At 47.2% G+C, this 26225-nt stretch overlaps 1 protein-coding gene across 3 annotated transcripts in view; it reads right to left on the bottom strand.

Annotated features, from left to right (window-relative positions):
* The window catches only part of POM121 (POM121 transmembrane nucleoporin), a 113691-nt gene that overhangs the window by 23040 nt on the left and 64426 nt on the right, over positions 1-26225 (bottom strand). For all 3 annotated transcript variants that reach the window (XM_029612947.1, XM_029612946.1, XM_029612948.1), the window contains exons 9-11: positions 22798-22900; positions 8730-8906; positions 4791-6509 (exon numbers count right to left, since the gene is read on the bottom strand). In XM_029612947.1, coding sequence (XP_029468807.1) covers positions 4791-6509; positions 8730-8906; positions 22798-22900 — 1999 coding nt within the window. The remainder of the gene's footprint in view (positions 1-4790; positions 6510-8729; positions 8907-22797; positions 22901-26225) is intronic.

Raw genomic sequence — 26225 nt, 5'->3', positions numbered from 1 at the left:
AGAGATCAGCTGGAGGGGTCAATGTGAGAGAATGGGATGAGAATCGAATGAAAGGGAGGGGATGCAGGAGAATCAGTTGAGGGTTATAAGAAGGGCTTTGGGGAGAGAGGATCAGCTGTGGGGGATGTGAAATGGATTGGATGGAGTGGAGGTTGAGAGGGGGACCTCTGTAGGGCTTGTAGGTTGAGAGAGAGGGGGGGACCACACGCCTGCTAGTTTTGGTTGTCTTCTGGGATCGTGTGAATTTTCAAGTGCTAAAATGGGGGATGCATTGGCTAAAGGTTTGGGAAGCCCTGGCTTAGGCCATCACCTCCGCGCTAGGCTTCCTGCACCCACTGCCTTTCAGCTGCTTCAGCAGTAAAGTAAAGTACACGCCGGGAACCGGCTACCGGACCAAGGCTCACCTCTAGGGGACCTCAGGAATTCTCAACTGGGGAGGGACCATTAGGTATCGCTGCAGGAGAGTGGGGCTCGATCTCTCTCCAATTTAAAGGTAAATGTTCTTCTTCCAATGAGTACTGCAATCCCACTAAACACCACTGCTGGTGTGGGGATAGCATGTCCACATCTGCTAGGAGACAGAGAGATACTGCTGGGCTGAGGTCACTGCAGGGGTATATCTAAGGTGACATCTTTGAAACAGGACTCAGTCTCCATCTGAGAGCAGGGGAGCACATAACCCATTGGTCCTGAGTCTGGCTACAGGCTAGGAAAAAACCACCATTTGTAGAACAAACTGAAGATGGGTTTGAGTAATATGGACCTCTTTCTCTATTTACAAGTTCAACATTGTGTCACTTTATTGAAGACATCTTTCAATTCTAAAGAGTTTGTTTTGCTTCAACTGTATAAAAAGGAAATGATTCTGTAGTTATATAAATACATTCATACCATTTCTACATATGAGACTGATAGACCTAGCTGGGAGTTAGGACTTAAATTGTAATATCTTGTTCAAAGATATGGAGAAAGCCTATTGATATCCAAAAGTTCTGAGAATGTTATGTATCAAAAAAACCCAGTTTTGCATTACATAGGTAATGCCTGCCCTCCAGGAATTCAAGGCAAGGTTTGCAGAATTTGTAGTTTGTAGAAAATGTTCAAGAACCAGCAATATTACACTGCTTATGGTATTAAGTTGCTTGCTTTTGGGATTCAGTAATTGTCTGAGGAATAGGTTACATTCTTCTGTACCTATGCATAATTATTTTTATCTGCTAGGTATTAATATCAAACATGTTTTTGAAATACCTACAGAGAATTTTCTTGCTTAAGGCTGCGTTAGTAGCAAAGCATTGTATACTTTTACACTGGTTGGATACTAAAGCACCACCATTACGGTATGTCAAATTGTAGGACATGCTTCAAGTGGAATTTTGTACTTCAGCTTTGATAAGTTCACTATGTCAGATTTTCCAAACTGATGGATGCCCTCTCAAACAGATAACTGAAGACAAATCTTTTTGTCTTCAAGCTGAAATCCAATCAATGGAAACTCATGACAAGGGACCAACCAGAGTGATCCCTCATGATATCTAGAGTATGGGAGAACTTGACCTGCCTTCCGTTATCATTAATAGTCGTTGAGAAGCATCCATGAACACAGAACTATATGTCGTTTATAATTTTGGTTTGCAATTTGTCCAGATAAGGGAGGGTGGCTAGGGATAAGAGTTATGACAGGTGTGGAGGGATGCTTATGAGGGAGAAAATTGTTTCACCTACTGTATTTATAATGCTATTTGGTCTTTTCTTGAGTTTCACATCATGAATAAAAGTGGTTTAAAAAATGAAAGGAGAAAAAAAAAAGTGTGCAGCTGCTATCTTCTATCTTTCATTCATTTCTATATAGAGAAGAGATTAAACATACAAATTTCTACCAGAGGAGTTCTACTGGAATCAAATACAAGTACCATGTTTAAAAATGAACATTTGTTTTAAATGCTAGCTCAAGGACTCATTTATAGTAACCTAGTAAATGAGTGCAGATAGAGACCCAAATGGTCTGTCCAATTTGCCTAGCAAGTTGTTTAGGACTAACTGCTGCTCCATGCAAGTTACATCCCATGCCAAAGGCTTATACCAAAAGTGACCATAGGTTACCCAGTTTCTTCATTTCCATCCTCTAGCCACTAGGGGGCTCCTCTGTGTTTATCCCATGCCCTTTTGAATTCCATTACTGTACTTGTCTTCACTAGCTCTTCCAGTATTATACTTTAATAAAAATAAAAAGTGAGAGACCTCCCATAGAAGGGAAGATGTATGCCTCTAACACTCCAGAATACAGGGAAAGCCACAGGTTTACTTAACTTTATATTCAGCCTATTTTTGTCCATATCTATCTTTTGGCAAGGCTAGAAAAACCCGAGTGCCAGGTTGCCCAGGTGCTGTCATTGTAGTGGCAGCCCAGGACTGATTATTATCACCGAGTCACATAAAAGAAAGGCTGCAGGGGCTATGAGGGAGAGAAATGGTACCTAGAGGAAGGCAAAGCTAGAAGAGGGGGGGGGGGGAGGGGGGGGGAGTAGAGTACATGTAGGAAGGCAAAGCTAGAAGGGGGGGGGGGGAGTAGAGTACATGTAGGAAGGCAAAGCTAGAAGGGGGGGGGGGGAGTAGAGTACATGTAGGAAGGCAAAGCTAGAAGGGGGGGGGGGAGTAGAGTACATGTAGGAAGGCAAAGCTAGAAGAGGGGGGGGAAGTAGAGTACATGTAGGAAGGCAAAGCTAGAAGGGGGGGGGAAGTAGAGTACATGTAGGAAGGCAAAGCTAGAAGAGGGGGGGGAAGTAGAGTACATGTAGGAAGGCAAAGCTAGAAGGGGGGGGGGGAAGTAGAGTACATGTAGGAAGGCAAAGCTAGAAGAGGGGGGGGGAAGGTAGAGTACATGTAGGAAGGCAAAGCTAGAAGAGGGGGGGGAAGTAGAGTACATGTAGGAAGGCAAAGCTAGAAGGGGGGGGGAGTAGAGTACATGTAGGAAGGCAAGCTAGAAGAGGGGGGGGGAGAGGGGGGAAGTAGAGTACATGTAGGAAGGCAAAGCTAGAAGAGGGGGGGGGGAGGGGGGGAAGTAGAGTACATGTAGGAAGGCAAAAGCTTAGAAGAGGGGGGGGGGGAGTAGTAGAGTAACATGTAGGAAGGCAAAGCTAGAAGGGGGGGGGAGTAGAGTACATGTAGGAAGGCAAAGCTAGAAGAGGGGGGAGGGGGGGGAAGTAGAGTACATGTAGGAAGGCAAAGCTAGAAGAGGGGGGGGAGGGGGGGGGAAGTAGAGTACATGTAGGAAGGCAAAGCTAGAAGAGGGGGGGAGGGGGGGAAGTAGAGTACATGTAGGAAGGCAAAGCTAGAAGAGGGGGGGAGTAGAGTACATGTAGGAAGGCAAAGCTAGAAGAGGGGGGGGGAGGGGGGGAGTAGAGTACATGTGAGAAGCAAGCTAGAAGAGGGGGGGGGAGGGGGGAAGTAGAGTACATGTAGGAAGGCAAAGCTAGAGAGGGGGGGAGGGGGGGGAAAGTAGAGTACATGTAGGAAGGCAAAGCTAGAAGAGGGGGGGGGAGGGGGGAAGTAGAGTACATGTAGGAAGGCAAAGCTAGAAGAGGGGGGGAGGGAAGTAGAGTACATGTAGGAAGGCAAAGCTAGAAGGGGGGGGAGGGAAGTAGAGTACATGTAGGAAGGCAAAGCTAGAAGGGGGGGAGGGAAGTAGAGTACATGTAGGAAGGCAAAGCTAGAAGGGGGGGAGGGAAGTAGAGTACATGTAGGAAGGCAAAGCTAGAAGAGGGGGGAGGGAAGTAGAGTACATGTAGGAAGGCAAAGCTAGAAGAGGGGGGGGAAGTAGAGTACATGTAGGAAGGCAAAGCGAGAAGAGGGGGGGGGGAAGTAGAGTACATGTAGGAAGGCAAAGCTAGAAGAGGGGGGGGGGAAGTAGAGTACATGTAGGAAGGCAAAGCTAGAAGAGGGGGGGAGGAAGTAGAGTACATGTAGGAAGGCAAAGCTAGAAGAGGGGGGGGAGGAAGTAGAGTACATGTAGGAAGGCAAAGCTAGAAGAGGGGGGGGAGGAAGTAGAGTACATGTAGGAAGGCAAAGCTAGAAGAGGGGGGGGGAGGAAGTAGAGTACATGTAGGAAGGCAAAGCTAGAAGAGGGGGGGGAAGTAGAGTACATGTAGGAAGGCAAAGCTAGAAGAGGGGGGGGAAGTAGAGTACATGTAGGAAGGCAAAGCTAGAAGAGGGGGGGAAGTAGAGTACATGTAGGAAGGCAAAGCTAGAAGGGGGGGGGGAGTAGAGTACATGTAGGAAGGAGATGGGAAGAGCAAAGAAAATTTAAAGAAATGAAAAAAATTGGACTAAAGAAAACAAGTGAAAGTTGTCAAAAACAAAAAAAAAAAGGAAAAAAAATTTCTGGCTCCTAAAATTTTAGCTGGCACCTAAGTATTCTTGTTCTAAATTTTTCCAGACCCATCTTTGTGTTCCATATCCAAAACCTGCCTTTTACTGAATACTTCTTGCGTGGCCAAGTCCTTCACAGAATCTTGAACCCAGGTCTCCTCAGGATTGGCACAAAAATCTGTCTGCCCTAGGATTCCACATCATGTGCCGCTTTGTGATCCCAGCCAATCAAGCCAGTAAGAGAAGCAAAGCCACATCGGTACCCAAAAGACCTGGTGTGTTTGTGTGATTTTTTTTTTTGATTAGGTGTATTCCAATATGTGAATGGTTTTAATATGCTAACAATGATTGCAAGACAGCCTCCCCCAACCTTACATACATTTATAAAGCAAGGGAATATCCCGCCTGCTTCTGCTCCTTACCTCCGAAGGAAAGCTTGCTCTCTGCTGCGCCAGGTGTACCAAAGGAGAATTGTGCCCTCTGATTCTGCGTGCTCAGCGCCTGCGACTGTACGGCAGGGGAACCAAAGGTGGCTCCTGTGCTTGCTGACCCACTCTGTCCCCCTCCAAAACCGAACGGGGTCATCACAGGGGCTGAGCTGCTGCTATGAAGGCCAATTCCAAAGGTGGCTGCTGCACTCGATGACTGGTTCTGTCCAAAATTAAATCCACTTGTGGCAGGAGCCGGGCCACTGCTTTGTGCTCCAGTGTTAAATGCAGAACTTCCAGTACTTGATGGGTTTGACATCCCAAAGGTTAAAGACGTAATCCCTCCAAACATGAGTCCACTTGTACTGCTGGTTGTGGTCTGGGTGCTGGCAGAACCGAAAGTGCCAGTTGTTGGGGTGGCGGTTCCAAAGAAGGCAGATGCGGTATTGCCAAATGTTGGCTGAGTATTACTGGCACTGAAAGGTGCCTGGGAATTGTTCTGTGGGAAATGGGGTTGGGCAGCATTTCCAAAGGCCGGCTGAACGGTGGAGACCCCGAAACTGAATGGGGCATTACTGGTAGAAAAGTTTGAAGAAACAGAGGCAGGCTTGCTGCCTATTTGTTGGGCATCCGCTGTATTGTTGCTAAAGGCGGGCTGGCCAGTTGTACCAGGGTAGGGAGGAGGTGCATTACCACTACTGCCAAACGGTGCGCTGAAGGCGGATATGGAGGAACCAAGCGTCAGACTGGGCTGGCTGTTGCTTGTGGTTGTTACTGCTGTCGAGGCACTGCCGAAAATGCCAAAAGGAATCTTGGTGCCAGCAGGTGGTGCCTGGTCAAAGACGGATGCGGGCTGAGGAGCAGCCGTGGAGGAGACTGTTGTAGTGGCCGGCAGTTTGTTAAACTGAAATCCTGTACCAAAACCTGCTGCCGTTGAGGGAGCTGGGTTCGGAATGGCTCCGAACTGGAATGAATGTGCTACAGTGGTGTTAGCAGCAGTACTGCTGGGTGCATTGGAGAGTCCGAAGTTAAAGGATGCTTTGACAGTAGAATCAGTGATGTTACTCTGTGTAGTGCTAGTGCCAACTGCAGGACTAGCAGTGTAGATAGCATTGTGAAGCCCAGCTTGTACAGAGCTGCTGGTTGTGGGTGCTGCTGCAGGAGAAGCATTGATGGTTGCCACAGGTGTCTTATTAAATGTGAAAGGTGATACCGTTGTGGAGCTGTTGGTAGCTGGAGTAAAGTTCCCAAAAATTGGTTTGAATGTAGTGTTTGTAGCAACCCCAGTTACAGGACCAAGAGGTGCTGAACATGCTTCAGAAGAGTTGACTAATGGCGATACAGCATTTTCCACTTTCAGTGGTGTAGGAAAGACAGGTTTGAAGGTTGATGCTGCCTCTTTGTTGGCAGGTGACATTGTAGAGTTGGGTGTTGCTCCACTCAGCATCCCAAAAAGGATTCCCTGTTTGGGGGAGGAAGATGAGGAGAGTTTGGTGCCCAGTGGCTCACTTGGTGGAACAGCAAGCTTTGGCAGAGTGGTGCTGTTGGCAGGCTCTGAAGCAGAAGGTACCATGGAAACTGAAGGAGATGCCAGCACAGGCGTAGGATTGGATGGAGTAACTGTGAGGGTGCACGTCCCTAGTGTCCCACTGGAAACTGAAGTAAAAATGCTTGCCAAAGGTGAAGGCGTTTGAGTGGTTCCACCAGCAGGCTCTGAAGAAGAAGAAGAAGAAGAAAATGTTTACAGACAGAGACCAGTCAATGATATACATTATTCAAAAAAGATAAGAGCACAGGACGTGACCCCCAAAGAAAATTCTCAAAGTGTTTCAAGAGCATCTCTTATCACTTCACGTCATATCTACCCAGTTTCCTAGTCAGTATCACACTTGCATGCTTGTTCATGCCATACTCTGATTATACTGGACAGTAAGCTGATCACCCTCTCAAGTCATGGATGCAGACTATGCTCAATGACACCACACATTCCTTGAGTCACCATCTGACAGTAGTGGATTTTTCTGGCCCAAGAAAAAAACAATTTGAGCATTTACTCTTACTTCATGCAGACCTATAGCTTCCACTTACCTCCTGCCTTAGTTCCATTTGTTTTATCATTGCTATTGTTTAATGTAAGTGCTCCTTCAACTCTTTACCCTCCCTTCCTTGAGCCTTTATTCGGTACAAAATGGATTCTACTTTTATTACAATGTTAAACCACCCATGGTTAACACTGCTCCCAATTTGGGCTGTCTGTCCCGCATCTGAACACAGCTTCAGCTGCAATCGTTTGTTTTCCATCCTGCATAGGTAAGTTCATCCTGCAAGATAGTAACTCATTTTTCTGCTATGTACTTTCCTTCCTATTTTTATCTCTGCCTCTTTCCCCACTTGTTTCCACGCCCCCTAGAATTCTTGGCAGATGGTGATTTCTAAGTTGGGCCACATAAAAGGTTCCTTTGAAGACTATGCTGTACATGAGATTACAGACTACATAAACCTTCTGTCAGATTTGACCAGAAGGGACCTGTGTGGTCTTGAAAGCTCTGGCACATCAGTTTTTGAAGAATTCTGATTATTGGTTCAATTAAAAAAAAAAAAAGGTAGCAATTCACAAAGAACGCAGTTTTCTCTAGAACAATTACCACACACCTTCCATTACAATTTATGCTGCCCAACTCCAATTATTCAAAGTCTTCTCTAACCCTAGCTAGCTCCCTGCTCCAAGTCCATTTAGTGCTCTCCTTGGAGCTGGTCATTTCCATTGAGTTGATCTTGCTATTCTTCACCACCTTGATTCCTTGCCATTGAACCACCAAATAATCCAATCTATGCCATCCCAATGTCTGTCTCTTCCTTCACACAGTAGGAGGGAGGTGAGAATTGTTTCATGACCCAACTGGTGTCATTTTTATACCATCTCTAACTTTCCCACTATTCCCAGGCTTTCTATCATTTAGCACTATTTTGGAGGCAATATTCCACGACTAGGTTCATGCCTGTCTAATTCTGCTCTCAACTCTTGTGGAGTTACGTCAAACCACCCTGATCTTTAATTTAAGCCAACTAAAACACTAATTTCATGACTTCATCTTTGCTTTATATAATCTCCCTCCAAATCTTAGTTTCTTCCATTCTAATCTGACCATTTCAACATTCTTAATTCTCCTTCTCCCTTTGTTACAGCCTGCATATTTGATCCATCCTCTCTTGGCTAGAGAGTTCGAACCAGGTTAAGAGGGGGTGCCTTTTCAGTTTTTTTCTCTGACTCCCTCTGCTGGAAGGGAGACACAACCCAGCGGTCTGGACTGATCCTGGTACGTACAGGGAATTACTACCGACCTCTTCATCATTTCTTCATGGACAGTCCCTTTTCAATCTATACAACTGCATGTCGAGCTCTGATTTAAAAATTAATTCCTCAGGCTCTCCTAATATGTTCTTTAGGTTGCAGATGGCCCTCAGAGCACCATCTCCTTAATTGTGCCAGCATCCTCTTCCACATTCATCTCCCTATTTTGTACTCTTGTCATATGCTCCATCAGCAGATACCCTTGCTTCTTTCTACATAACTGAAACAGAACTCCTTTGATTATATCCACATGGTCTGCTTTGAACAGACTATCTGGGCTGCTCCAATTTTGGCCACACTACTGCCTCCTTCACCCCATTACTTTTCACAGATGTTTCTTCTTAGATCTAAATCCTGTGTCCCCACTTCTACCAATGACCCGATTTCTATTCATCTCCCTCCCACCTTATGACTTCAGTTTCTTACCATCTACTAGGATCTTTCCTGCCTTCTCAGAAATTCAATTGTGTCCTCTAATCCCATAGAGCACTTTCAGAAATCACTAGTCTTACAAGTTAAATATGAAAACTTGTACATGTCCCCTGAAGATGTTCCCTCTTCACTGCTGTTTTATTACTGACCTGTATGGGCAGGGGGGCATTGTATCTTGTTCAGATTCTTGAGCAGCGGGTTCGTATCAACTGAAGGTAGTGGTGGCAGTACTGGTGTGGATGCAGACACCGACGTACCAGTGGTTGACAGTGTGAATGGCAGAGACGATTCAGGGGGTGTAATTTCTATAGCAGAGCTTGGAATATCTATAAAAATTTGGAAAAGAAAAACAAAAGCGTACATAGTATCACCAACCAAATATCAGAACTCGCCGATGTGCCAACTCTTGTTGGATACTTGAAGGACTTTAACTCATGTTTTGCAGGACACTAAAGAAATACAAGTCCACTTGAAAGCCCATGTAATACAGCCAAGCTGCCAGAAGTTATTCTCCTAGCTTTTTTTTTTTTAATTTTTTTTTTAAATATTTATGAGCACATTAGGGGAAAGGAATACCATACTCTTATTTGTATATGGCAAGCTAAAGCAGAGTATTTAAACTATCAAATCTATAACATGCCATTCGAGTTACGTGAAATGGCCCAAATTTAGGAAGAAAATTAAATCTCTCTAGTATGCAATGCTTCTCCCCACCTGTGTATGGGTATCTATTTTTATTCCCCTTGGCTGCTCAATACTCAAGACCATGTGCTATGCTGGGTCAGACAAATGGTCTATCAAACTCTGCCTACTACCTGATAGTGGCTACTCTGGGTCATTTGCAGGTACCAAGTAGATCTTACTGGAGACACCCATTTCCTATTGCTCATTCCCAGAATTAAGATGTGATAATACCATACTCTACCTGGCTAACAGCTATTAATGAACCTGCCCTCCAGATAGGTTGTCCAAAACCCTTAAAACCTAGCTATCCACTAACCTATACATCCTTAAGCAACAAATTCTACCTCTTAACTGTTAAATGAAACTCAGATACCACTTTTGGTATAAATTTAGGATGAGTGCGAAGGACCACCCGATCATGAAAAAATTTCGTGTAAGGAGGGTATGTAACCAGCACCTGCAGTTCACTGATCCTGCGAGCAGATGTTAACGCCAGAAGGAAAAGGACCTTCCAAGTGATATGCTGCAACTCGCAGGAATGCAGAGGCTCAAATGGAGGTTTCATGAGCTGCACTAAAACCACATTAAGGTCCCAAGACAGGGCCAGTGGACGGAGAGGAGGCTTCAGGTGAAGCAAGCCCTTCATAAAGCACACCACCAGGGGCTGTGTCTAGATAGAGACATCCCCTGAACCCCTTATGGAAGGTGGCCACCGCACTGACATGCACTCTGATGGAGGAGGTTTGTAAACCCGACTCCGAGAGGTGCCAGAGGTAGTCTAAAAACTGATTTGTGGGGCAGGTAAAAGGATTTAACTCCTTTGAAGTAAACCACAACGAAAATCTTTTCCATTTCAAATAAGACTTTCTAGTAGAAGGCTTTCGTGAAGCTACTAGGACCTGAGATACAGATTCTGAAAGATTGAGAGGCTGTAGGATCAACCTTTCAACATCCAAGCCATCAGTGACAAGGCTTGAAGGTTGGGGTGGCGCAATTGGCCGTTCCTCAGATATGAGGGACGGGTCCAAGCCTAGAGGAATCTGGACACAATGAGAGATACCGAAGGATGGGAAACCAAGCCTGACGTGGCCAGTAGGGGGGCTATGAGAATCATTAGACCCCTGTCTGTGTGTAGCTTCACGAGAGAGTCTTGCTGATGAGGAAGTGGTGGGTAGGCATCAAGGAGGCCTTCCTTCCAGAACAGGGTGAACGCGTCCCGAGGTGGAACGTTACGACTGCGATGAAGAGAGCAGAAGTTGTCCACCTTGCGATTCTGCAGAGATGCGAAGAGGTCGATGGTCGGGCACCCCCACTTCTGGAATAGACTGTCCGCAACTATAGGATTGAGAGACCACTTGTGGGGCTGAAATTCCTGACAGAGTCTACCAGAACACTGTCCACACCCGCCAGGTAGGTCGCTCTGAGAAGCATGGTTTGAGAGAACAAAAGCCCAAATCTGTGCTACCTCCTGACAAAGAAGGTAGGATCTGGTTCCCCCTTGCTTGTTGATGTACCACATTGCTACTTGGTTATCCATTTGGATCAGGATTGTTTTGTTGGACAAACAGTCTTGAAACACAGATAGAGCATATCCGATTGCTCGGAGCTCCAGAAAGTTTATTTGATGTTACGACTCCTCCACTGACCAAGTTCCCTGAGTCTGCAGGTTGTTGACATGTGCTCCCCAACCCAAAGTGGAAGCATCTGTTGTCAAAACTATTTGAGGTTCTTGAGCTTGGAAGGGTAGACCTTGAAGGAGATGGGATTCCCAGATCCACCATGCCAGCGAGAGATGAAGTTGTCTGGTGATGTGGACAAGCTTGGACATTGGATGATGTGCCTGTGACCACTAGGACTTTAATGTCCACTGTGTTACTCGCATGGCTAAACGAGCCATGGGGGTAATGGACTGAAGATGCCATAAGCCCCAGCAAGACTAGTAGATGACGAGCAGATGTGGCTGGACGAGACCTTATGTCCCACGCCAACGATGCCAGTGTGTGAGCTTGGTTCCTGGGAAGAAAAGCTCTTGCTTGGATTGTATCGAGATCTGCTCCAATAAAGGAGATGAACTGAGACGGGAGCAGATGGGATTTCTGAAAATTGATTAGAAACCCCAATGATAGTAGTAGCTGTACTGTAAGGTGGAGGGAGTGAAGAACTCCTTCCGATGACTGAGCTCTCAGCAACCAGTTGTCCAGGTAAGGATAGACATGAGTGCCCGGTCTTCTTAAGTATGCAGCTACTACTGCCAGGCACTTTGTGAAAACCTGAGGGGCTGACGCTAGGCCGAATGGAAGGACCCTGAACTGGAAATGTTGATTCCCAACCAGGAAGCGGAGGTATTTCCTGTGAGACTGGGTAATTGCGATGTGCATGTATGCGTCTTAGGTCGAGAGAGCAAAGCCAATCCCCTTGTTGAAGTGGAAGCAAAGAGCCCAAGGTTACCATCCAAAATTTCTCTTTCTGAAGTGGTTTAAGGCCCGTAGATCTAATATCGGATGAATTCCTCCAGTCTTTTTTAGGATTTAAAAAGTACCGGGAGTAGAATCCATGCCCCCTCTGGGAAAGAGGAACCGGTTCTATGGAATTGGCTTGCAGCAGGGATGATACCTCCTTCTGCAATTGGTGACAGTTGTTGGAAGAGGGCCACCCCAGCCGAGGTTGAGTGTCCGACGGAACGGAGAGGAAATTTAGATGGTAGCCTTGAGCATAGACGGCCACCCACAGGTAGATTTGGGCAATGGGGGATGGTCTTCGCTCTGAAGTTGGAAGTCAAAATCCCACTGCAGGAGCAGGTTGGGCAGGAGTTTGAGCCTTCTGAGCCTGACGCTGGTGTGATGTAGACTTTGGGAAGGGCGAGCCCGAGTCGCTGGTAGATAATTACCTTTGGGTCCTGTACGCCGTCCGTTTAGTTTCACGTTGGAACGGGCGCATGGAGGGAGCTGAAAACTCCACCTGAGCTGCCGAAGTGTTTCACTATGGTCCTTCAGCTGGGCCACCATCTCTTGGATTTTATCTCCAAACAGGTTATCCCCTGTCGGCCAAACGATCCTGTACTTCAGGACGGAAATCAGAGGACTTCAGCCAAGCCCATCAGCGAGCGCTGATCCCAGCCGCAGATAAACGGTATGCTGTGTCGAAGACATCGTATGCTGGACCTCATGTTTTCCCCGTGTCGAATCCCTTCTTTATAATGGAATTCAGCTAGTCTTGAAGCTGTTCTGGAAGAGACTCTCCAAATTCCTGCAGCTGTTTAAACAGGTTATGGTTGTACTGCGTCATATATAACTGATATGAGGCAATATGCGAGATGAGCATGGCCCGGTGAAACCCCCTGCGGCCTAAAGCATCGAGAAATTTCTGCTCGTTTCCAGGTGGCGCCAAGGAATGGGACTTCGGACGCTTGGCCTTCTTTTGGGCGGATTCCACCACCACTGACTAATGAGCTAATTGACTTCTGGAACCCAGGGGGAAGGTTGACTAGGTAAATAGCTTCTGTCTTTCAGTTCACTGGAGGAACAGATCCAGGATGCTCCCAGTTGTGCTGCATCAAATCCTGCAGCACCTCATGAACTGGGATGGACATGATTTCCTTTGGGGGATCCAGGAATTGCAGCAATTGCAGCACTTCCAGCATTTTATGCCTGGAATCCTCTTCCGTCTGCAGTTGGAATTGAATAGTCTCCACCATCTCCTTTATAAAATTGATAAAGGAGAGATCTTCTGGCAGAGACAGCTCAGACAGAACTTCTGTTGAATCATCCATCCAGGGATCATAGGGTTGATCTCCTGCATCCTTTGGTGGTCCAAGCGGAAAACTTGGAACTTCTCCGGCTGGAGGTAGAGGTCTTACAGGTATCTGTGCTGGCATCTATGCGCAGCTGGGGGTAGAGGTCTTACAGGTATCTGTGCCGGCATCGATGGACCTGGTCTTGGCATCAAGAAATCGAGATCCGGTATCTGTACTGGACGCAAGGGCACCGATGGCATCGGTGTCTGTACCGGTGGCGGTATTCCCGACAGCCCTGGGATGGGCTCGGCACAGACTTATCCTCTTCTCCCGATGAAAGCGGGATGGATGTCTATGGAACCATGGGTAACTGATTTTCTCTGTGCCCCGGACAGGGCACAGATGAGCAAATCCAGCTTGTCCAGGAGAGGCAGCAGCACCAGAGGCATTGGTGTCTGTTCCAGCACAGGCACCAGTGCTGGTGTCAGTGGTCGCAGGAGGACTTGGATAGCCTGGACCACTGCCTCTTGCACCATCTGGTGCAATTCCTCTGAGCGCTGAGCCCCAGGTCCAGAGTGGGAGGCCTCATGGACAATACCGGAGGGTCCACCGGTCCTGGTGGAGTCTCGGTAGCCCTTTCCACCGAAGGCGCGGGACGCCTTTGTGCATCTGGCTTCGAGGGCAGGGAACGCTCCTCGGCCTGGGTCTTCGGTGGTTCAGTCGATGGCTCCACTGACGCTGTGGAAGTGGAAAGCACCGGTCTTCGATGTTTGTGTCTGTGCTTCTCTCGGTGTTCCGCTTTTCCCCAACTCCGGCATCGATGACGTAGATGCCAAGGACTGAGACAGCGATCGGGAGTCTTTGGCCTCAGATCGATGTCGCCTGTGGAGACGGGCGTTAAAATAGCGCCATTTTTTCTAATCGTGCCTACGGCCCTTTGGGGTCATTTGGGCACAATTGGTACGTCTCCACGTCGTGCGATGGTCTGACACATAAGACACAAACCAAATGAGGGTCTGTGATTGACATAGTTTGGACAGTCCGGGCATAGACGAAAACCAGTCACCGTCGGTGCCAAGAAGGCCCACAGAGGTCCCCCACCGGGAACAGACCAAAAAATGGGGTAAACTTACCGTATGACTGTGTTCAATGGTGAAGAAGGGAGACCCCCTAGGGGATATAGCAAATGTTGCTTACCTGATGTAACAGGTGTTCTCACAGGACAGCAGGATGTTAGTCCTCACAAATGGGTGACATCGAGGATGGAGCCCACCACGGAAAACTTCTGTCAAAGTTTAAACAGAACTTTGACTGGCCCCGACTGGGCATGCCCAGCAAGGCACTGACCCTGCAGCCAGCAGGGGTCTCCCTTCAGTCTGATTTTCAAAGCTACAGGCAGTGCCTAGAAAGTAAAAATAAAACAAACCCAACACCGCGGGGAGGCGGGCGGGTTTCGTGAGGACTAACATCCTGCTGTCCTGTGAGAACACCTGTTACATCAGGTAAGCAACATTTGCTTTCTCACAGGACAAGCAGGATGGTTGTCCTCACAAATGGGTGAGTACCGAGCTGAGGATGTCCCGACCTGCACCAAATGTACCCAACGGTGTGCAGCAGGCACAACAACTGAGGAGAAATTTGGGAAAGGGCATCCGCACCCTACCGGGTAGGGGGAAGGGTGTTGGTACATCAGGTTGGAAAAAGGTTACGCAAGACTGACTGGCCGAAGATGGAGTCCTGTCTTCCAGCCTTGTCCAAACAATAATGGGCTGCAAAAGTATGGAGAGAACTCCAGGTTGCAGCTTTGCAGATGTCAGGAAGCGGCACCGATCGAAGGTGTGCCACTGACGTCGCCATGGCCCTCACAGAGTGTGCTTTAACACGGTCTTGAAAAGGAATGCCAGCTTGCTCATAGCAAAAAGAAATGCAGTCCGCCAACCAGGAAGAAAGAGCCTGCTTACCCACAGGTTGTCCCAACTTATTAGGATGGAAAGAGACGAATAATTGAGTGCTCTTCCTGTGGGAAACTGTACGGTCTAGGTAAAAAGCTAGAGCCCGTTTACAGTCTAGGGTATGCAGGGTCTGCTCTCCAGAGTTTGAGTGGGGCCTGGGAAAAAAGATAGGTAGTAGGATAGATTGATTGATATGAAACTCCGAAACTACCTTAGGTAAAAATTTAGGGTGAGTGCGGAGTACCGCCCGGTCCTGCAGGAGCTTAGTGTAAGGCGGATAGGTAACTAGGGCCTGTAATTCACTAACCCTGCGAGCTGAAGTAACAGCCAAAAGGAATAACACTTTCCAAGTGAGATATTTCAAGTCACAGGAGTGCAGAGGTTCGAAAAGAGGTTTCATTAGACGACCAAGAACCAGGTTAAGGTCCCAGGATGGGGCCGGAGGACGCAAGGGTGGCTTTAGATGGAGTAAGCCCTTAAGAAAGTGTGTTACTAGGGGTTGCACTGAAATAGGATTACCCCCAATACCCTTATGGAAGGCGGCTACCGCACTGACATGCATTCTGATAGAAGAGGTTTTAAGACCTGATTCAGAGAGATGCCATAAATAGTCCAAGAATTTGGAGATTGGACAGGAAAGGGGATCAAGGGACTGAGAAGTGCACCATGATGTGTACCTTTTCCATTTGTATGAGTAAGACTTTCTTGTGGAAGGCTTTCGTGAAGCTATCAGGACCCGAGAAACGGAATCTGAAAGGTTAAATGGTTGAAGGACTAACCTTTCAACATCCATGCCGTCAGGGACAAGGCTTGGAGGTTGGGATGGAGGAGGCATCAGTCGTTTTGAGTGAGCAGATGCGGGTCCTTTCCCAGAGGAATGTGCCTGCGGATGGAGAGATCCTGGAGTATTGGAAACCATACTTGGCGTGGCCAGTAAGGTGCTATCAGGATCATGGTTCCTCCGTCCTGGCGTAGCTTCACGAGAGTCTTTGACACAAGAGGGAGTGGAGGGAATGCATAGAGCAGACCGGTTGTCCACTTGAGGGAGAATGCATCCCTCGGCCGAGAGTGCTGGCTCCGAATGAGAGAGCAGTAATCGTCCACTTTGTGGTTCTGAGGGGACGCAAAGAGGTCTATGCGGGGAGAACCCCACTTGTGAAACAGAGAGGTCGCTACCAGAGGATCGAGTGACCACTCGTGTGGGTGGAAGACACGGCTCAGCTGGTCTGCCAATACATTGTCTACTCCCGGCAGGTAAGTGGCCCTGAGGTACATGGAGTGGGAGAGGGCTTCCGCCCAGATCTGCGCAGCTTCCTGACACAGAAGGAAGGAGCCTGTGCCTCCCTGCTTGTTTAAGTACCACATGGCCACTTGGTTGTCCGTCTGGATTAAGATTATCTGATGAAAGAGATGATCTTTGAAAGTGCGGAGCGCATAGCGGATTGCTCGAAGTTCCAGGAAATTGATCTGGTGTTCGGCTTCCTCTTTGGACCATAACCCTTGGGTTTGAAAGTCGTCCACATGGGCTCCCCAACCGATGTGAGAAGCGTCGGTGGTTAGGATTACTTGCGGATCCGGTGGAAGAAAAGGTAAGCCCTGAAGGAGGTTGACCTGAGTCGTCCACCAGGTTAAGGATAGGCGCAGCGCTTGTGTGACTGTGACTATGGAGGACAGAGGCTGAAAAGCTTGAATCCATTGGTGTCGTAGAGTCCATTGTGTTACTCTCATGGCTAGTCGGGTCATGGGAGTGACTTGAACCGAGGATGCCATGTGTCCTAGGAGAATGAGGAATTGGCGAGCCGTGGCAGTGTTCTGAGACTGGAGCTGGCGAGCCAGGGACATTAGGGTGTGGACCCTCTGAAGAGGAAGGTAAGCCTTTGCCTGTAAGGTGTCCAAGTCTGCTCCAATGAAGAATAAGGTTTGAGACGCGTCTAAGCAAGATTTCTCGTAATTGACAAGAAACCCTAAGGAAAGGAGAGTTTGAATTGTCAATTTTAGGGAGGATTGAGCTATCTGTTGGGTGGAGGCCCTGATTAGCCAATCGTCCAGGTAGGGGTAGACGTGGACACCTTCCTTCCTTAAGAATGCTGCTACCACTACGAGACATTTGGTAAAGACTCGTGGGGCAGAAGCCAGACCGAAAGGTAGGACACGGTATTGATAATGGTCGTGGCCTACGAGAAACCGTAGATATTTGCGATGGGATTGTGTGATCGCAATGTGGGTATAAGCGTCCTTGAGGTCGAGAGAGCACAGCCAATCCCCTCTTTGTAGCAGAGGGAGCAGCGCGCCTAGGGTTACCATTTTGAACTTCTCTTTTGAAGGTATTTGTTGAGGGCTCGAAGGTCCAAAATGGGACGTAGTCCTCCTGATTTCTTTGGTATTAGGAAGTATCTGGAATAGAATCCCTTGCCTCATTGAGAGGGAGGAACGGGTTCTATAGCATTTGATTGCAGAAGAAGAGACACTTCCTGTTGTAATTGAGCCAAATGGGTGGATAGACTCCACGCTTGAAGAGGCGGGGAGTCTGCCGGAAGAGTTATGAAGTTGGTGGTAACCCTGTGCGATAATTGTTAGCACCCACTGATCTGAGGTGATCTGCAACCAAGGTTGTAGAAAATGGTACAGTCGACCTCCTACAGGAATGTCTGGAAGAGGGGTTTGGCATGTGTTCCCTACAGGGGAGTCAAAGGCCAACCGCAGGCCCAGGAGGAGGGGCTACAGTAGGCCTTTGTTTCCTAGGCTGACGCGGCTGAGGCCTAGTAGAGGATCGAGCTGGACGAGGCCTGGCCGATGGAGGGTAGTAACGGCGTGGCCGAAAGAACGACTTCTTAGAGTCCTTCTTAAGTGATTGTTTGGAGGAAACCTCAGACGGAACAGAAGAAAGTTGTTTCAACGTCTCGTGGTGATCTTTCAATTCAGCTACTATTTGCTGAATTTGTTCTCCAAACAAATTGTCCCCTAAGCAGGGTAAATCCGCTAAACGATCCTGGACCTCTGGGCGAAGGTTGGATGACTTTAACCAAGCCCAACGTCTGGCCGAGATGGCAGTAGCTGAAACCTTTGTGGAGGCATCGAAGATGTCATAAGCCGTTCTGATCTCGTGCTTCCCCGCTTCAAACCCTTTGTTAAGAAGGGCCTGAAGCTGTGGCTGGTATTGGTCAGGTAATGTGTCAGCAAAATCTTGCATCTGTTTAAGGATGGCTCTGTTATATTGCGTCATGTAGAGTTGATATGAGGCTATGCGAGAAATCAGCATAGCTCCATGGTACACTTTCCGTCCCACACTGTCTAGGAATTTATTGTCCTTGACCGGCGGAGTGGAGGAGTGTGGCTTGAGACGCTTGGCTTTTCTTTGTGCGGACTCCACCACAACAGAGCGATGATCCAGTTGAGGCTTTTGAAAGCCTGGTGCTGACTGGACGAGGTATGTGGAGTCAGCCTTCTTGTTAACTGGTGATACAGATGAAGGAGATTCCCAGTTTTTCTTTAAGAGATCGAGAAACACCTGGTGAATGGGGATGGAAGCGATGATTTTTGGAGCGTCCAAAAATTGAAGCAGTTCCATCATCTGGTGTCTGTCATCGGTCTCAGATTGCAGCTGAAAAGGTACAATTTCGGACATCTCCTTTACAAAATTAATAAAGGAGAGATCCTCTGGAGGAGATCTTTTTCTACTCTCTGTAGGAGAAGGCGGTGATGGTAAATCTGTGTCAGAAGATGTATCACCACCCCAGGTATCATAGGGATCACTTGGGGGTTGAAGCCCCGATGGACCTGGTTGAGGATCCGAAGGCATCGAAGGAAACCTTGGAGGAACCGGTGGTACAATCGGTACTGGGAACGGCATCGAGGGTTTCGGTGCTGCCGATGGAGTCGGTGCCGGTCTTGGAACCGATGGAGCCAAAGGATAAATCGGTGGAGATATACGAGAAGGCACCGATGGGACCACCCCGGAAGGGGGAATCAGGAACGGTGTTTCTCCCGCCGATGAAAATCCAGTCGGAGACGATGGCGCTGTCGGTGCTACTGGAATTATCGATGGGAGGGCATGTACAAGTGCCTCCATACGTTGTAGTAGCGGTGCCAGCGCTTCCACCAAAGGTTCGGTGGTCGGTTCCTTCCTCGGTGGCGGAGTCGGTGCCGGGGTCGATGCCGGTGGCGGTGCCGGAATCGGTGCCGGAGACGGTGCCAATGGAGGTTGGAATCTTTGCATCGCTTTCTCGATGGCCTCCTGGACCAGCTGGTCCAGTTCTGCCCGGAGACCAGGGGTAACAATACCCAGCTCGACGGGAGAGGGAGGCTGAGGCAGAGCCGGAGGGACCACCGTAACCGGTGGGATCACGGCTCCCACACCCCGAGAGGGTGAGGGTTTCCTCGATGCCTGCGAACGAGACGTGGACTGTGCCAAGTCTGAACGAGGCCTCTTAGTCGGTGGCTCGGCTTGTTCAGAGGTCGATGACTGTGGATCCTCGACAGGCCGAGACTTGTGCCGTCGATGGCGATGCTTGTCCTTCCGGTCTCCTCGCCCATCCGGGGAGGGGACAGGAGTCGACGGCCGAGAAGTCATCGATGGTGGACGGTCACCGGAGGGTTGACGATGGTGGTGCAACTTCGACGGTGCCGGTTCCGATGACGTCGATGCTATCGATGGCGTTGGGGTGGGTGCATGGAAGAGGAGCCCCATCTTCTCCATCCTGGCTTTGCGACCCTTAGGTGTCATTAGGGCACATTTGGTGCAAGTCAGGACATCATGCTCACTACCCAAACACAAAACACAAACCCTATGGGGGTCTGTGATTGACATAGTCCGGGTACAATCCGGGCATCGACGGAACCCCGTCGCCATGGCTTAAGGCCAAATTTAGTCGCGGGCTCGGTAATTGCCAACAGGCCTCGAGGGCCAAATTCGACGGTAGTCGAAGAAAAAAAGGCAAAAAACTTACCGGTTTCCGCGGAGGTGACAAAAATTTGTCGAAGGGAGACCCCTGAGGGGCAAATTTTCTTCGGAAAGAAAAATACCGAATTCCTGTCAGGAACATGGTAAGAGAGCTCCTTTCACCGCGTGGCAACTGCTGCGCGGAAAAAAGAAGACTGAAGGGAGACCCCTGCTGGCTGCAGGGTCAGTGCCTTGCTGGGCATGCCCAGTAGGGGCCAGTCAAAGTTCTGTTTAAACTTTGACAGAAGTTTTCCGTGGTGGGCTCCATCCTCGATGTCACCCATTTGTGAGGACAACCATCCTGCTTGTCCTGTGAGAAAAACTTTTGCAAGTTTTAAAGAAGGATATCATAAGCTCCTAGTTCTCAGACGTTTAAAACCTTTTTTAAATTCAATGGACTTCAGAACAGTCTTGCAACTTATAATTTTCTCAATAGACTATTGTAATTCTCTTCTGATTGGCCTTCATCAACAAGCATCAAACCTCTGCAGATTCTTCAGAATTCAGCAGCTAGAATTTTAACAGGAACAAAAAAATGTTCACATCACCCCAATACTAATGTCGCTTCATTGGCTTCCTATTAAATCTTGAATAGATTATAAGATCCTGATCACTCAAATTAATACATGCTGATCATCATAAACATACTGGTTTAAAAATCACTCCACAAATTACCAGAACAAATCTTCGATCTAGCAACACTTCTTGTCTAAAAATTCCTCCCATTAAAGATGCTCGACTATCAACTACTAGAAACAGAGCATTCTCCATTGCTTCCCCAAAAAAATGGAACTCTACCGCCTTATTTAAGAACTCAATCTAACATTAAAAAGTTCAAGAAGGACCTAAAAACTTTCCTCTTCCATACAGTCTACATCAATGATCATCCTTAACAATCCATCTACAACCAATTCAACCATTCAAACCCAAACAAGAAAAAAAACTAACTACAACTGGCATCAACCTTAAGTATTACAATTTCAGAAATTTAATATGAAGCCCTCCTTTAAGATGAATACTATTTGTTACTTTCCTTTTTACATCTTTCCCTTCTCCCCCTCTTTCACCCCACCATCCTCCTCTACCTATCATTTCACTATTATTGTTTTCTTCTTTTGCAACTATGTATAATTTATCTGATTGTTTTGATTCTGTAAACCGTTGTGATGGCTAAACAGAATGATGGTATATAAAAACGAATAAATAAAGAAAATTTCCTGAGGAAATATTCCAGTCAGGAACTGTGAAGAGCTCCAAAAATCTGCGTGGCTATAGCTGTGTGGGGGGGGGAAAAAAAAAAAAAAAAGAGACTGGAGACCCCTGCTGGATGCAGGGTTATTGGCATGCTGGGCAAGCCGAGTAGGTGCCAGTCAAAGTTCTAGAAACTTTGACAAAAGTATTCCGTGATTGGCTCCATCAGATATCACCCACATGTGAGGACTACCATCCTGCTTGTCCTGTTTGAGAGGACTCTGTAGGATAAATCCTCACTTTCTAATACCTGGACAACAATTTGTGACTCGTGTCTACTATGCCCATAATCCCCGAAGGTGAAGTCCCTATTGTTGGTATCAAAGGAGCATTAGTCCAACCAGGGCGATGAGATCTCTCAGCCCCTGTGAACAAGACACCTCCATTTCAGAGATCAACTCCTTCCCGGGAAATAGCATCTATGCTTGTTGACATGTCCTTTGCGTTCATGTGGGTGGGGGTTGAGGGGGCTGTTCCAGTGCAGCTCACATGGACTCTCCCAGTTTCGTTTGAATGGAGACACTGCTCCAAGGATTTCTCCTTAATTTCAGTCTGTCAAGGTTGCTGTGGTCTTTGTTCTTCCCGATGGCTCTGTTCTGTGCAAGTTACTGTGTTGGCTTGCTAAACAGGCAGTAGTAACCTTGAATACTACATGGGAACTTATGGAACATTTTGCAAAAGCTTTGGCTGTTTCTACTTCCAAAATGGACACAGTATTGGCTTAACTGGAACCTCCAGTTTCTAACCATCAGTTACTTCCGGAATTTTCAATAAATTCTCTTTTCTTCCTTCATCAGCTCTGTCTCATTCCCATTAGTGGTGTTTCTATGTTGAATTTGATTGCATTTTTTTAAGACAACTGGCCCAGAAATAATTGAACGGGCAACGCTTTTGGTTTCTTTTGTATTTGAGACAGACATTAGTAATGTGATGTCCTATTTCAGAAATTTAGATGCTTCTTTTTTCAGCCAAAAAGATAAGGATTTTTTCCTGACATCTCAAGACTTATCCAGGAGAAAAGGATTGGGGGTTTTAGCCCTAAGGAAAGATACTTTGGATATAGGCACTACATTTACCTTAAGATATTTAACAAAACATTTACATGGATATCGGTCAAAGTATTTTTTCCCCTGAAAAATTCAAATCTTATGAATGCTAGGTAAGATTTATCATCTCCTATTCCCACTACTTCTAAGTAGCCTTGAATTTTATTCACTGAGCATATGACCCTTTTTGCTATTGCCATTTCCTGTATATTCTTAGTATTACTCATTTTCTCTCTACCCCCTCATCCAAGTTACTTCTAAATTGTTTGAGGATTTATATTTAGGAAAGCTTTGTTTCTGAGATGTTATTTCCCCTCTGTTTCTTTACAAAGCATTTGTGCTTTAATATTTAAAAATTGGAAACAAATTACTTCCTACAATGTGTTTTCAATCTGCCAGTTGCATGAAGTGAGTCCTAGTCCCAGCTTGCTTGAAAAGGTAAATATCTGTTCCCTATTTACCCATCCCAGATTAGTAAGGCAGGACTTCCCTTTGCTAAGTCCATTTAGGCTATTCCCCATTACACTGTTTATCCATATACCAATTCTGTTCTTAACAGCTTTGTGAAGTCCCAGCTGAAACAGTTGGGGGTAGGGATGGACAAGTTCTTACTGTTCTTCTCTTCCAGGGCTTTATTCAGACGCTGAATTGCTGCCCTTTTTTCTGCATCCAAGTCCTCTGCTGTCACGCTGCGTCCCAGCTGGGGAGGGGGTGGCTGCAATGAACCAGAACACATTCAGTATATGCCTAGCTACAAGGTAGGCAGGGGCAATTTTCAAAAACAGCCCACCCAGATGCTGTCTGCAGGAATTTTACATGCACAAGCTTTTGTGCTGCAGATACAAAGTTACTCAGCGACATTTGCACCTGATTTTTCTACAGGTACTTTCTATATAGAAGAACACACAGATTAGAGAATGCACTATGCATGCATTATTTTCTTCCCCCAACCTAAACATATTACTGGGAATACCTACTTCCAATATGGCTAAAAGTTATACACTACTTTAAAGTACAGAACTGCACACATACTTTAAAGTGGCTTAAGGAAGAGATTTCAGACAGCTTTCTTTTTTATCCAGTACATGGCTTTTGAAGTAGCATTATTAATCTCTTATACAATGGTACAGGGAATAAGATTCTTCCAACCATATTATAAACACTAAAATGCATCCAGTTTAAACCATCACCTGTGAGCCAAAGCAGATTTATATCATACAGATCTAGTTAGCTGCATTCAATAAGCAGTCGAATAGGTTTCTTGTGCTAATTCTGGGATTATTCAGTAGTGCTTATTGGAAATCACTTAAGTTGATAGGCTGCCAACTGACCCAAGATTTGCAAGTATATGCCTTTGATACGGGCAGGGAGATAATTGTAAAGTTTTTTCTTGTATTTCTACTGTTTGTATTGCTGTTAGTGTTAATAAAACTTAAACATACAATTTCACAAGTTAAACCAAAATCCATGCACCCTGCAAGGCTGGAAATGTTCCAGCTGCTAGGTCACCCAGACATCTAAAAACACTTCAGCACATACTGCAACGCTCAGGAAGAAGTTACTGCAGCTTGGAGCTGCCCACTACGGCAAGGCCACTTAGAGAGGCTGGAGAAATGTGTACCCAGTAACAGGGATGGTAGAAGGTAAAGAAAAAGCAAATGTTGCTTACCTGATGTAACAGGTGTTCTCACAGGACAGCAGGATGTTAGTCCTCACAAATGGGTGACATTGAGGATGGAGCCCAACCACAGAAAACTTGTCAAAGTTTCTAGAACTTTGACTGGCCCCTACTGGGCATGCCCAGCACGGCACCAACCTTGCAGCCAGCAGGGGTCCCCCTTCAGTCTTGTTTCAAAGCTACAGGCAGTGCCTAAAAATAAAAGAAAAACGAACCCAACACCGCGGGGCGGCAGGCGGGTTTCGTGAGGACTAACATCCTGCTGTCCTGTGAGAACACCTGTTACATTAGGTAAGCAACATTTGCTTTTCACATGACAAGCAGGATAGTTGTCCTCACAAATGGGTGAGTACCGAGCTGAGGATGTCCGAACATGCACCAAAAGTACCCAACGGCGTGCAACAGGCACAACAACTGAGGTGGAATTTGGTAGAGGACATCCACACCCCACCGGGTAGGCGGAAGGGTGTTGGTACATCATGCTGGAAAAAGGTTACGCAAGACAGATTGGCCGAAGATGGAATCCTGTCTTCCAGCTTTGTCCAAACAGTAGTGGGCTGCAAATGTATGGAGAGAACTCCAGGTAGCAGCCCTGCAGATGTCAGGAAGCGGCACCGATCGAAGGTGTGCTACTGAAGGAGGAAAGAGCCTGCTTACCCACAGGTTGTCCTAAATTGTTAGGATGGAAAGAAACGAAAAATTGAGTGCTTTTCCTATGGGCAACTGTGCGGTCTAGATAGAAAGCTAGAGCACGTTTACAGTCGAGGGTATGCAGAGTCTGTTCCCCGGAGTTGGAGTGGGGCCTGGGAAAGAAAATAGGTAGTATGATGGATTGATTAATATGAAACTCCGAAACTACCTTAGGTAAGAATTTAGGGTGAGTGCGGAGTACCGCCCGGTCCTGCAGGAGTTTAGTGTAAGGTAGATAGGTAACTAGGGCCTGTAACTCACTAACCCTGCGAGCTGAAGTGATAGCCAAAAGGAATAACACTTTCCAAGTGAGGTATTTAAGGTCACAGGAGTGAAGAGGTTCAAAGGGTGGTTTCATAAGGCTACCAAGAACCAGGTTAAGGTCCCAAGATGGGGCCGGAGGACGTAAAGGTGGCTTCAAGTGAAGCAAGCTCTTAAGAAAGCGTGTTACAAGGGGTTGTACTGAAATAGGGACACCCCTGATACCTTTATGGAAGGCGGCTACCACACTCACATGCATCCTAATGGAAGAGGTCTTTAGACCTGATTCCGACAGATGCCAAAGATAGTCCAAAAATTTAGGAATTGGACAGGAAAGGGGATCAAGGGACTGCGAAGTGCACCATGATGTATACCTTTTCCATTTATATGAGTAAGACTTTCTTGTGGAAGGCTTTCGTGAAGCAATGAGGACACGAGAAACTGAATCCGATAGGTTAAGTGGTTGAAGGACTAACCTTTCAACATCCATGCCGTCAGGGACAATGCTTGGAGATTGGGATGGAGGAGGCATCCGTCGTTTGGAGTGATCAGATGCGGGTCTGTTCCCAGGGGAATGTGTCTGCGGATGGAGAGATCCTGGAGTATGGGAAACCACACTTGGCGTGGCCAGTGCGGTGCTATCAGGATCATAGTTCCCTTGTCCTGATGTAGCTTCACAAGAGTCTTCGATAGAAGAGGAAGTGGAGGGAATGCATAAAGCAGACCATTTGACCACGGGAGGGAGAATGCATCCCTGGGCCGAGAGTGCTGTGTCCGAATGAGAGAGCAGTAATTGGCCACTTTGTGGTTCTGAGGGGACGCAAAGAGGTCTATGTGGGGATAACCCCATTTGTGGAAAAGAGAGGTCGCTACCAAGGGATTGAGTGACCACTCGTGCGGTTGGAAGACACGGCTCAGCCGATCTGCCAACACATTGTCTACTCCCGGCAAGTAGGTGGCCCTGAGGTACATGGAACAGGAGAGGGCTTCTGCCCAAATCTGCGCAGTTTCCTGACAGAGAAGGAAGGAGCCTGTGCCTCCCTGCTTGTTGATGTACCACATGGCCACCTGGTTGTCCGTCTGAATCAAGATTATGTGATTTGATAGGCAATCTTGAAAGGCCCTGAGAGCATATTGGATCGCTCGAAGCTCCAGGAAATTTATCTGGTGTTTGGCTTCCTCTAGAGACCAGAATCCTTGAGTTTGTAGACCGTTGACATGGGCTCCCCAGCCGAGGTTGGAAGCGTCGGTGGTGAGAATGTTTTGAGGATCTGGTGGGTGAAAGGGCAAGCCCTGTAGGAGGTTGGACTGATTTTTCCACCAGGCAAGAGGCAGACTGAGCGCATCGGTGATGCGAACAATGGTCGACAGAGGCTGAATTGCTTGGATCCATTGTGATTTTAGAGTCCAT

Source organism: Rhinatrema bivittatum, chromosome 8, assembly GCF_901001135.1.
Source record: "Rhinatrema bivittatum chromosome 8, aRhiBiv1.1, whole genome shotgun sequence".
Classification (NCBI taxonomy): domain Eukaryota; kingdom Metazoa; phylum Chordata; class Amphibia; order Gymnophiona; family Rhinatrematidae; genus Rhinatrema; species Rhinatrema bivittatum.
Note: the sequence above shows the minus strand (reverse complement) of the source record. Positions and strands in the feature narration are given on the sequence as shown.